We start from the raw sequence: 13,161 nt of genomic DNA, 5'->3' as shown, positions 1-13,161 counted from the left end.
TCTGGGTCATTAACCTATCCCTCCAGCATGTTTTGTTCATTGTGATGACAAGGTTTAGATTCCTGGAGCGTGTGGCTCCAAGGGACTGGGATTTCTTTAACTGTAGCATGTCCAGCAGCTGTGGGTTTGACATGGCTTTGTATTCTAAGCAGAGATCACCTCTGAGTAGACAATATGTGACAAGAGCATAGCTGAAGTTATTTTAGACTGTCAGCATAGGGCATCTGCTTCAGGCCTGTGATTCTTTTAGTGAGGTATTTCTGTGGCCTTCCTACTTGCTGCAGATGTCTTGAGAGGTAAATACCAAACAGGGTGTTGTATTCTATAATGGGTCTAATGAGAGATGAGTACAGTGGGACAATGATCTCCTTTTTTTTGGATGAAAAGCCCTTAGTTATGAGGTGTACCACATAGAATGATTTCCTGACTGTTGTGGTGATGTGCTTATCGAAGGTGAGACCACTGTCCACCTGTGTCCATAAGTCTCATCACACTTTCAGTGTTTAGTGTACTGCCACCTATGTGGTAATTCACAGGTACATGTTTTTTTCTCAAAAGGGGATAACTATACATTTCTTGGCATTGAGCCTGAGCCCATGGCTCTGGCACCAAGCATCTGTTTCTGTAAGGCCCTTTTGTAGAATATCCACAAAATTTGGGGATTCAATAATAGCTCCCAGTTTGCAGTCATCTGCCAACTTTGTTAGCCAGAGTCCCTTAGTGTTGGCCTGTACTTCAGAGAAGTAGATGCCAAACAAGAGCGGTCCCAGGACTGAACCCTGAGGTACTCCACTTGTCTGGAGCTGGATTTGGAGTCGGCTACTTTTACAGTATGGGTTTAGTCAGTAAGCCAGTTGGCAACCCATCAAGTGACATAGATAAACTTACTAAGCTGGGCATTAATCCCTATGATTCCAGAGTGGGGGATAGTGTCAAGGCCTTGGCAAGGTCCAGATAGGCTTTGTAGACTGCTTTGTAGACTGCCTTACCCTCATCCACAGCTCTGGAGACTGATTTGAAGAAGTCAATCAGGTTCAGGAGACAAGATCAGCCCTTCATGAACCAAAACTGGGTGGGGTCCAGTGTTTGAAGGTTGCCAATGTCTTTGTTTATAAGTTCCATGATAATACTTGGCCTTGCAGATCAGGCTCGTCAGACTGATGGTGCGGTAGTTCCCGGGATCCAAGGTGCATCCCCCCTTGTGGAGTGGGATAACTGCAGCTGTGCGCCACTCAAGTGGGCACGAATCCTGAGGTGAGGCTATAACTAAACAGGACACTTAGGTGAGGTGCCAGTTCATTTTGTAGTAGTTCATATAGTACACAGTCCGGGAAGTCTTCTGGTCCCATGGATGCTGTATTCTTAGCTTTGGAGAGTGGGTTTTTTACCTGTGTGGCTGTTACTGGAATTTGGCAATCTTTTGGTATTGAGATGGGCCCTTTAGGGGGTGAGAGGGAGGTGAAGTTGGCACTGAATCGATCTGCCAGGATATTGGCAATATCCTTGGGAATCAGTATATTTAATGCCATTCTGTTGTAGCTCAGAGCAGATCTGAACATTGCCATCTAGATTCTTGACATGGCTATAGAAGGTCTTGTCGTTGTCTTTGGAATCTTTGGCAATTTTATTTTCGTAACTAGCTTTGGAGGATTTTAAGAGGGATCTCAGCTTCTTACTGAGGCTGGTAATGGAGTTTTTTTGCATCCTGGGATTTTCCTCTTTTCTGCAACAGTTTCTTCCTTTTGTTGTAAAGTTTTTTATGGCAGGGGACCACCACATTGGCTTCCTTTTTTTGGAGGAGAGCATCTTGGTTCTATTTGGGATGGCACAATTCATGCATGAGTGTATGTGCTCGTACAGTGCCTTAGTGTACGATTCGACAGTGGAACTTTCAGCTCCCGTCTGCATGGGTGTCATGAAGTTTGTCACTTCTGACTTGAGTAGCATGAAGCTGGCTTTGGAGAAGTTTTTTATGGAGGCTTCCTTACTGGGGGGTGGGGGAGGGATGTGGATTGTCAAGGGTGATTAGCTTATGGTCAGACCTGACCGACGAGGGGGTGACCATAGGTGTGGAGCATTGATTTCCCATGTTAGTAATGACCAGGTCTAGGATATTGGAGCCCCTGGTGGGACTATGGATTAGTTGATCCAGGGCACTGGAACTTATGAATTCCAAGAACCGTTGGCCAAAGGTGTTGGTATACGAGTAGTTTTCCCAGTAAATGGCAGGGTAGTTGGAATCACCCAGTATTAGGGTGTTTGGTTGTATCTTATTATTTTCAAGTATGTTTAGAAAGGTGTAGTGAGAATCTTGGGGCATGGTGGGGGATCTGTAGCAAGTTACAATTTGGATTGCAGTCTTACCTAGTGTTAGTTGCACCTGGAGAATTTCAGACGCATTGTGTTAGGCAACTAGCCTGGTGGTGTGAATATCCTTGGTGAATATGGACACTCCTCCATCTTTAGTGTTTTGGTCCTGGTTTGGTGGCCGAAAAGTGTGGTAAGAGTTGTAGACTGGTATTGCAGAGGGGTGCTCTCTGAAGCCTTGAACCAGGTCTCAGCTACTGCACAGATATCGATGTTCTCCATTTTTAGGAGTGCCCCGAGAGAGTGCATTTTGAGGTTTAGACTTTTAGCAACGAGTAGCATTACCTTCAGATTTTGCATGCTTGTACTAGTAACGGTGGTGGTTTTGTCTTTTGAACTTTGCCTAAAAAAAGACACATTTCTGTTCAACAGAAAAAGCAAACTGAAGACCACACGCCAATTCTGTACAAACTAAACATACCTCTCAGCCACACAGATTTTCCAAGAACGTCCAGATTTTTGACTCACATTTTTGATCTCTTCTTCATAAAATTTGCTATTTTCTGGAAAACAGCTGATAGACATTACTTAATGACAGACATCTGAATTTCAGACTTCATGTCATTCAGAAAATGGGGTTCCTATTAGAAGACCAAAGATGCATTCTTTCGAATGAGTCTTGGTCGAACTTAAAAGACTGAAATGGCAAAATATTGAAGTGTCTTTTAAGCGCATTCTTTCCCTGGGAAAGAATTCGCTTGGCCGCTTCATTACTTTGCCATTTTCGGAGTTGGTATATCTAAGTGGGGAGTGGGGGGCGAAGCTCCCCACTTAATGTAATGTTTAAAGTGTTTTGTTTTTTATTTTTATTTTTTGAAAAAAATCGCTGCTCTGACAGTTTGACATTGTAAGCTTTCGCTTACATAAGGTCGATTAATCACCGTTCACTTTTTTAAGCGTTTGGTGATCTAATATAGACTCCAGAAAATGCATACTAACGCAAAACCTTTTATCCTAAGAACTTTAAGTTTATAACATTAATATTTAAAATCTGTTCCTATTTTGGGCCTTAGTCCCTCAATTCTTTTTAGCTTTGTCCAGATTTCTTGTGCTAAGAGGTTGAGAGGTAAGAAACTAATACATAACATCTGAGAAGCAAGTTGGTGAAATGATGTTCAAAGCTTCATAGAGAAGCACTAGGCTAACTGTCTTTGTGAGCCATTTTAAGCATAGCCAATTAACCCATGTGAGAATTAAACCTTGCACCTGGTGTCTCCAAGGTAAACACCTTGATCATTATGCCATCCTTCCACTTTTAAAAAAACATACTTAAATCTGCCACAGATGATGGAAAGCTACAAAATACACAGTTTCCTAAATAAAATACATTATGATTATTGTGCCCAATAGTTAACTCGGATGATTTAACACTGGAGTCCACACCCTTCAAGAGTGCTGCATATGGTGCTTAACTGAAATAACTGAACAGATGTTTTACTTTAGTTGCATTCCTTATCAGCCCAATAATCTCACTTTATTTTTAAGTTGCCTTGTTTGTTGCCAAAAATAACCCTACTTTTCACTTGCACCGGGTGCATCTTATATACCCCTGGCGCACTGACGTCAGGGAAGAAGCGACAGTAACCAACGCCGGACCAAGACTTTGGAACTCAGGCCGACTGCGGGACCGCCTGACGGCAGGATAACCCCAAGTGTAATGACTGCAGCAGTGTAACACAATGAACATCTGTAGTTTCTGGTTGCTTGAGAGTTACTATTAAAAATAGGCTTGAATAACACTGCACCCTATACTATTTTTTGGTTTGACTTGTTCTCAGGTTGGGGAAGAGAGGAAATTTATTCCCATCCGGAAATTTATTCCCATCCTCCTTTTTAAAACTGTCAAACTCTAAAAACACAAGGTATGTTTTTGTGTGTGTGGGGGGGAGTGGGGGGGGGGCAAAGTGCAACACATGAAAATTGTACTGTACTTCGATTTTTTATTTGCTGGTAACGTGAATTCCGGTTAACTGAGAATTTACTGTATACTACTACTACTTCTGCTTTACACGTTAAACAGTCTGCTTTTAGTCTGCATACTCATATTGTAAAGTGTATTGTGGTGAAAGTAAACTATTAGTCTGCATATTCACTGCATTCCTCTATTACTTACAATCTATACTTTTAACCTCCATACACAATACTCTTTTAGCCTGACTGCACTTTTCTTTTGCCACCTTTTACTGTCCGCCTACACATAGTTTCTGACACAAAACATTATATTTTATACCTCCATCATGCATATATTCATTATTTCCTTTTATTGATCAAGGTAGCATGACTTGGTATGGCCTGTTTTTAGAAGAAGCTTGGTGGGAAGTTTCAGTGTAGTACAGATGAACAATAAATTATAAAGACAAAAACAAAATAGCTTAGGCCTCACACTTGCAGCTGTATTCGAAGAACCTCTACTCATTCTTTGTCCTTGACATATAACACTGTTACTCTGCTGTCACTAACTGTAAATGAACATCATTCTTGCCGTTCAAGCTCACTGCATCACACTGTTCCGCATTACAGGTTATTTTTTATTTTGATTTACAGGGAAATGCATGAAAATGGAAGCTCTTTGTATCACACAATACATTAACGACTGGAGATTCGATCATAATTCTTTGTAGAGTATGGAAATGTATCTGCTCCATTTACTATTAATTACACAAAACTAAAAATAAAAGTGCAATGTCTTGTGCAGGTAAAGCAGTGGAGTATTTCCTGTGTAAGGAAGGCAGTTTGAATCAAACTACTTACTGGCTATAATGTCGCCAGAAAGGGAGTTGAAAACAAGCCGTTTTATGTCCTATTGGTGGCAGACTTGACGTTAACTGCGCGTATCGGGTACTAAACAATTAAGCATTCTTCTTGGGTCTTGCACCAGAGTATTGATGAACTAGCAAGCAGTTTAACTGTTACTGAAGCATAATCACAGCACTCCATGCATGACAAAAAAAGTTATTGCAGTTATAACATGGAAAGTCTTAGTGCTCACAGCAACTGCTAATTCCACAGAGAAAGATGCCTAATCATTTACTATAACAAACGTCACTGCAGTTACAATACAGAAAAACTTAGGAAGCACTGGAGTACTGCTAGCCAGTGATTCTCTACTTTTAAATAATGTTACAGAAAGTGGCTAGTTATAAATCAATACGTGCCTTTCTTACCCGAAAAAGCATGTACTCGAGATGCACAACTAGCCAGTTCAGCTACATTCTTTCACAATGGGTAAAAATCAGAAAAAAAAAACCTTTAGGCAATTAGCCTCTCTGTGTACCACAATTCAATGAATTCCTTGTGTTCTTCACTGATTTTGCCAAGCATAGCATAGAGCCAACTCTAAAAATAGACCCCAACAAATTTTACAACTAATGTCTCCTTCATATTTCTCCAAGAAATTCCATCCTTTACACTGGTACATTAAAATGAAATCTTACTGGGTTACTAAAATACAGTGTTTTATAAAGCAAAATTGTTTCAATTGATTATAACTGTATTTATTTGCTTTAATTTGTTAACAGGATAGGTGGGCTGGTCTTGAAACTATTTTAAGCCATAAACCTTTTGCAATTTGCACAAGTTCAAACAACATTTTGAAATATAAAGCACACATCACACATTTATTTACTGACAATTGCTTACACCACCCGGCAGCGTAAACCTTGGCTTGAGATGATTGTCACTGTTGAAGTGGCACCCCGACCCCATGTACAAAATGGGAAAGGGGTTGAGGATGTATGTATGTATGGATTTGCTTACTGGAAAGTCCAACTGGGTCATAAGAGCCCATTTTTACCTGAGGTTTGTGGAGAAAAGCTCCACACTGATTTTTTTCTAGCAAAATACTTCAAATTGTCTGATCAGTCATGCATGTGACAAAGAATCACCATTTGTCAGCTTTTAAGACAAGTGCAGATTAGCTAATGTATTATAATTTTAGAGCTTAGTCCATTTTTACAAAGTATAGTACATCAAATATTTGATAAGCTCATTTCAGATGCAAACTCATACCTACTTGCATTCAAAAGCTGCCAAATGTAAGCGACATCCATATGGCTCTGCATTTTCAAGGCATATTGTTTTATAAGTAACGCAACAGTTACTTGGTAGCATTTGTTTCTTAAAGATAGCAAGATGGAGAACAACTGTGTGAATTAATCTACAGATACTGAAATTTAAAGGATAAGGTCTTTGGGGTGATTGTGAGTTAATGGCAGACTAAGGATTGTATTATATGCTCTTTTTTATTCCAAATGGGTATCTAAACACCGTACCCAAGGACAATATCTCACTCTTACCCATTTACAAACTGACAATCATATACCCTATATCACACACACATCTCAACTGTCTCTGATTTTCAGGGGCTTTCCTGATTTTGAATCAAATTTTAGCTCTGGCCCACTTAATCCCTTCTAAAATTGAGGACTTTTGTATAGAAGGTGAATTTTACTTAAGTACTGTGAAGATATGTGAAGGCTGCCAGCCTAGCTAGACAGGATTTTGTAGATAATTCTGTCATTTGTAAATATTAATATAAGCCACAGGCTTGTTCTCTTAAATGGAAGAAAATGGTGTTAAATGTTGAACGTCAAAAATGTAACAGTGCACTCTGCTGGAAGAAAGCTGACAAGTCAAGCTTTGTATGACTGATCTCAAACTCGGACCCCTTGATGTCTAAACCAGCAGATTCTTCCTATTGTTTTGAGACCAGACTTAATTGATATTTGCATGTATAATGTATTTTATTGCTGTAGCTTCCTGACCAGCTGCAAGATCAAAAGGGCTGTTACACTGAGTTTCTGTTAGCCTGGGAACCAGAGAAAAAATTATGTAATCTGAAATGAGTCAGTAGTACTGTGTTATCAATTTGAAGGACAGAGAGACTCAGGGCATTTTGCATTTGTTTTCAGAACCGACATAACCACCAGCACTGCTTTGCTCTACATATAAGCTTATTTTAGAACTCTGTTTGCTCTTAGATATAGATAGGAAATGGGAAGTCTAGTCTAGCTGTTTTTCTGTACTGATCTCAGAACTATTCTGCTGCATTATTTTAAGCATTTTCCTGTGATCTCTGAACTCTTGACTAGCACTATGTAGTAAGATGTATTGTTTTATGTTTTTTATTACTTATTATTTAATATTTTTGAACCTTTCAACTGTGGCCGTTTTGTGTAGAGATACTTTAAGCTCTAGAGTACATTGCACGTATATAGTGATACTGTACTAAGCCACTCCAATAAGCCTCGCTGTTCAGTTACACTTACCAACTGGATAATATTGTGCAGTAATTACTGGACACCCTTTGATAAGGGCCTTTATTAGTAGCCGATATTAGTGGCTGGTGGCAAGTGGTACTATCGTATAGTCTGGGCAGAAGGGGCATAGCTGGAGAACCTGTGCCAGCCTTCACCAGGAGTGTTTGTTTTTGTATAAAATCATATCTCAAAGTGTGTGTCAGCTACTTGGGCAGGGACACAAAGCATTGGTTGGACAGAGAGTGTGCTAGGAGGACTTGGCTTGGGACCTTGGCTAAGGATCCCACTCTATACCTGTGCCAGTGGGGGGTCTTATTGGGGATCTGGAGAGAAAGGGAGAAACCAGCCCCAGACTGACTGACATCTGTGTGCTCTTAAGGGAAATTGTACTTCACTATGTGTGTATTTGTTATCCTCCCTGGTGAAGATTGAGGCTCCTTGATTGCTGGGCCAGTGAACGGGCCTCACAATGGCAATATCGAGAATTATTGACTTAATTTACTTCAGAAATATAACATTAATTCATATTTTCTTATTCTGTCAGTGTTTCAAGTTAATACTACTAATATTTTAAAAAAGTGTCTCTGGTTGAGAGCTATGCGGCTATCCCCACTAACTTTTTCTCTCCCTCACACCATGCATCTGCCACTGCAGTTCCTTTAACTCCTTCCCTCCTGCTTTCCTTTTCTAACTACAAGTTCCTAGACTAATTACACTCCAGCTTTCCAAACCTGACTTCCTAAACTAATCACCATGATCTCTCTCTCTCTCATTTATATATGTATGTGTTCATACTTTGAATACGTGCTACATACTGTAAAAATCTATCTGCATAAGGAACTGCATTCTGGATTATATTGTACAAATGTTTAAACCATTACTGTAATATCTTCCTTTTGTACAAATGGAGCATATTTTACTTATTCTTGTATTTTTGCCTTTTTTCTTAAACATACTGTACTGATATCTGGCGCTTTTCTTCCCAGGCGTCTGCTGAAAAAGAGTTTGTGCCAAACTGAGTTGGACCTTCCCAATAGTTAAGGCTAAATAAATAAATTATATTGTATCATATCATATTGTATGATATTATACAAAAGTTTTGAAACAAACATTTGTGTTCCAGTTAAAAAGGCACAGGTATCATGTATTGATTAGAAAGTTAATTATTACTATCTAAACTTGTTGATTTTAAAATGAATCTATACCTTATCCAACAGTCAAGGAAGTAGGCAGAATAGGTGAGCCATGTGTCCCCAACAGGTCATGAAATCTTTCCGTAGCACACAGATGGGTGCTGAAACAGACTCCAAGATGAACTGCTGACAGTAAACAAAAAATAAAAGGGAATCCAAGTACATAAAAGTAATATCTGTGACAGGCATGCAGAACCACAGTCATAGCTTAAGTAGTTAAGTTGAGATCACAGATGATATGTGCATTTTACAGCAGGTGACAGAGAGCTGTTATCGAGGCACAGCTTATTTTCCGATTTTAGAGCTTGTGTTCCTGTCACTTGTACTAACAAGTAAATCCAGCTCAGCTGAGCCAAGTAATTAGCAGCAGTGAAACCAGTTCTTTTTGAAGCATTGTTGTAACTTCATTTCATTTATTCATAACTGATAGACTAAGCGGACACAAACATTTAGAGGGGTGAGTAAATCACAAAGTAGGTAAATGAAGTCTGTGAGACTCTGACCCAGGTATGTGTGTTATGCAAACATTTTAATAAGTGCAAATATTCCTCGGGTAACATTACTAAACTTATTTAGTTTCAGTATTCCGTTGTGCCTCCAAACATTATTTACACTTGGTATACTAACAAGCAGGTGTTTGTACATCGTACTTCTGCACACATTGTAAATATCTGATACCATGTACATATTTATATATATATATATATATATATATATATATATATATATACATATATATATATATATATATATATATATATATATATATATATATATACACATACACATATATATATATATATATACACACACATACACACACACACACACATATATATATATATTTTTTTTTTTTGGGTAAAAATCTGTACAACACAATCCTTTATTCTTTTTAACTTTTGTAATTGTATAATATCTTCTCATCGCTAACTTGCCGGTCTGATCCTGAAACTGGTCCAATAGCAATGATGCTCGACCCCACTAAACAAATGCATACATACAAATCAGTAACTAAACAAACAAACCACTAAGCAACCCAGTCATTTAATAAGCACCTGAAGCTGCTTCGGAGAGAGTTTATAAAAAATTATAGACTAAATGCACATCACCACTGGCATCTATTAGCCTGTAAAAAAAAAAATCAGTCCAAAACCATGGATAAATAAACAGGCAACAAAAGTGAGCGCTGAAACCCCATCTGTTACTCATTTGAGGAAGTAATCAAATTAGGAAGAGAAAAATGTCGATTTTCTCTTAACAAAATTCATGCACCCACCATTTATTTTACATTTTACCCAGGCAAACCCTTACACATAGGGGCCTTTTTAGTGGATAACCAAGGTGTAATGTATGGGTTAACTGACTTGTTCGGAGTCATACAGTAGGCAAATGAAAATTAAAGGAATCAAATCCAGGAGTACAGTATGAAGTTCAATAGCAGATTGTGCCACCCTATGAACTAAAGCCAAACTCTTGGAATTTTTCCTACCATATTTCAAACAAGCCTATAACAGCACACTTAAGAATCCCATATGGGCAGATGGTGAGGTGACCATGCTCGCTTTCAAACCAAAGAATAATGATTACACATACAAACCAATAAGTAAAAACTACAATAAAAACATAGCCAAGCTACAGTTTACACTGTGTGATACCTTAACCTCCTGTAATAGAGGCCCATGGGATATATACAAATGACCCGTTACAGGAGGTTTAAGGTATCACACTGTGAAAAAAAACCTCTAGTTTGGCTGGGGTTTTGTTGTAGTGTTTACCAAACCCACTTCCCTAAAGTCTTAAGAAAACTTGCAAAAAGGTCTGATAGTTGATTAGAAGCTGCTGGTTTTGGCTAAGTGTCACAACATCCACTTTTCCACCATAAAACACGGGTAAAAAAAAATTCTGCCAAATGAAAAAGCAGTTTCTAATCTACTTAATTACAGAATATCACAGCACACAAATTTGAGACCCGAGTTTTCCTAGCTTGTATTTAGTGTCCTTTATTCATTCTAATGTGACTAATTACTTCTATTCCTTCAAGTTCAGGACTCTTCACACGTATTCTAGTCCATATATATCAAGTTTGCTATTTTTACTTTATAAACTTGAATTTAATGCAAAGTTGACACAGAAATAATTCCCAGAGCTCCCTTCAGTAATTCATGCTTTTGACAAACACATTCTTCAGCAACTTGAATGAAATATACTGCAGTGGGGAAGTCCCAGTATTTTGCTAAAATGCTATAGTTTCATAAGCAAATTGTACACGCAAACCTAGTACCACGGTTGTTATTGCACAGCACTGCATTCCGTTTCATGCTGTAAGTTTAACACACAAAAATCACAGTCCTCAAAATATTAAATGGGATGCATGCAACAAAGTGCAATTACCTTGCCAGCAGAGAAGAATTATATTATACTGCCAGTCAGCATTATGACATCTGGCTTGTCTGATATTATTTGCAGATCTCGAAAACATATTTTCTTCCACCGTCTTAAAGAACCATTTTGACGTTTCAAAACAATCAGAGCCCAGCAAAACTTTCTGGCTAGATTACTAAAAAACAACTATGTGTAAGTCACATAATCATGCAGCTTATTGACTTTACATGGGTGCTCTGACAACAGTCTAATACTGGACAAAATGTCAAACAAGTTACTCCTGCACTTTGACTAGACAGAATCACATTTTCCAGCTTTGCACGATTTACAGCCAAACACTAGCATTTTTGTTTTCACGTACCTCTCTTAAGCAGCCACTTTCACCTTCCTGCAACCTCTGGATAAGTAGATCTGAGCTCCTCATATTGCTTTGCTCTTGTCACCATATCCTTTTAAGCAACTCTAAGCTGCCTTCTTACTTGAGTTTCTATCATACATAGCCTTGTCAACTTGATTTACAGGCAGCCTGAACTCCACCCCTTCATGAAAAGTGGCACTTAGGAGAGACTCGGATCAGATGTACAGAATCAAAACATTTCTACCACATCAGTATAATTTGTCCTATGTCAAACACTTCTTCCCTAGACTGCAAAAGACAGCTGTTCTAAGGAGAATATATTCAACTTCTTATTCGGTGTAGCACACTGATGTAAACATTACAACACTGCACATCAGCAAGGAACTATTCCATTCACACCCCGTAATACATTTTAGAGAAAATGCCAAACTACACAAGGACATTTACTTGGGTTAGCTGCAAGTCCAACAGTGTAAAAGTCATTTGCAGTAAAGGCTAAATACCAGAATGATTACATAATACAAAACAAAAGCAGCACCGACTGTACAGCATACAGAGTTGCACATTTCAGACCGGTACAAACAACTTTTTGCAAGCACTACTCGGCAAGTGCAAGCAAGTACATGAGTGCGAAATACACATACATTATAAATGCAGTACAAATGTTTCTTGAAGATGAATGATGTAATGTACTAAAAGTAAAGCAGAACATACATTTTAACAAACATAATACCTAAAAGACAGTTATGGGACCTCCAGACAGAGAAAAGGAGATTGATATGATGGATGGAGATAGGCAGCATGGCAAGAAAGTGTCAGGTGGAGAAAAGGAAAGAGGCACTAGAACTTGAAGAAATCATTCTGATAATGGTAACAAACACAAACTGCAAGGGAGAAGAGACAAGAGGCCAGTGAATACAGGAAAAGGGCTATAGTAAAACATAAGAAAAAATGACAAGAGATATCAGTGGAAGAGCACAGCTACAAGATACAAGTTTATAAAGGAATGCAATATAAAGACTACACAAGCACACAGAAGCTTTGGACTATTTAATAAAATCACATGGCATCACAGCAGAGCTTCAATGGATTAAGTGAGCTATGAAGAAAAAAAAGTCTAGAGTACAGACCATCATATACACAAACAGCATGCATTTTATACCGACAACATTTACAGTGTGATCACAGTCAAAAGAGATAAACCAATGCTGAAGAACTGAATGTACAACTAACAAAGTAAATTTAGGTGAACAAAGAGAACATAAATGTCTGTCGTCACAATATAATACCTCGGCAACACTGTGGCGTTTCCACATATCTTTCACATAAAAGAAAAATAATGCAAAGTACACTGCTCTGCTCTACACCCAGAATTACTGACAAATGGTGGGAGGTCATATCAGATTTTACAGCTTGACATCAGCTATCAGGGTACCACTGGGAAGCCTTTGCAGACAGTCCAATGACCGAAAGACAACAAGAACAAGCGTTTATCCAATGGGATTATTGTTGTTAACTGACATGTCTGGTAACACGTATTTGGAGTACACTGTGCTTTATAAACACAGTGCTAGGGGACGGCTGTGGTTACAGCAGCCATTGG

The 13,161-nt window shown here is 38.6% G+C and overlaps 1 protein-coding gene across 1 annotated transcript in view; it reads right to left on the bottom strand.

Moving 5' to 3' along the window:
* The window catches only part of RABGGTA (Rab geranylgeranyltransferase subunit alpha), a 1,248,770-nt gene extending 1,236,945 nt beyond the window's left edge, over positions 1-11,825 (bottom strand). Inside the window, exon 1 of the mRNA XM_044058049.1 lies at positions 11,562-11,825. Within this exon, the coding sequence (XP_043913984.1) occupies positions 11,562-11,624 (63 nt within the window). The 5' untranslated portion in view covers positions 11,625-11,825. The remainder of the gene's footprint in view (positions 1-11,561) is intronic.
* Positions 11,826-13,161: the final 1,336 nt, after the last annotated feature.

Source organism: Protopterus annectens, chromosome 16.part0, assembly GCF_019279795.1.
Source record: "Protopterus annectens isolate FY-2018-M chromosome 16.part0, PAN1.0, whole genome shotgun sequence".
Taxonomy (NCBI): domain Eukaryota; kingdom Metazoa; phylum Chordata; order Ceratodontiformes; family Protopteridae; genus Protopterus; species Protopterus annectens.
The sequence above is the reverse complement of the archived record's forward strand: the minus strand, read 5'-3'. Positions and strand labels throughout refer to the sequence as shown.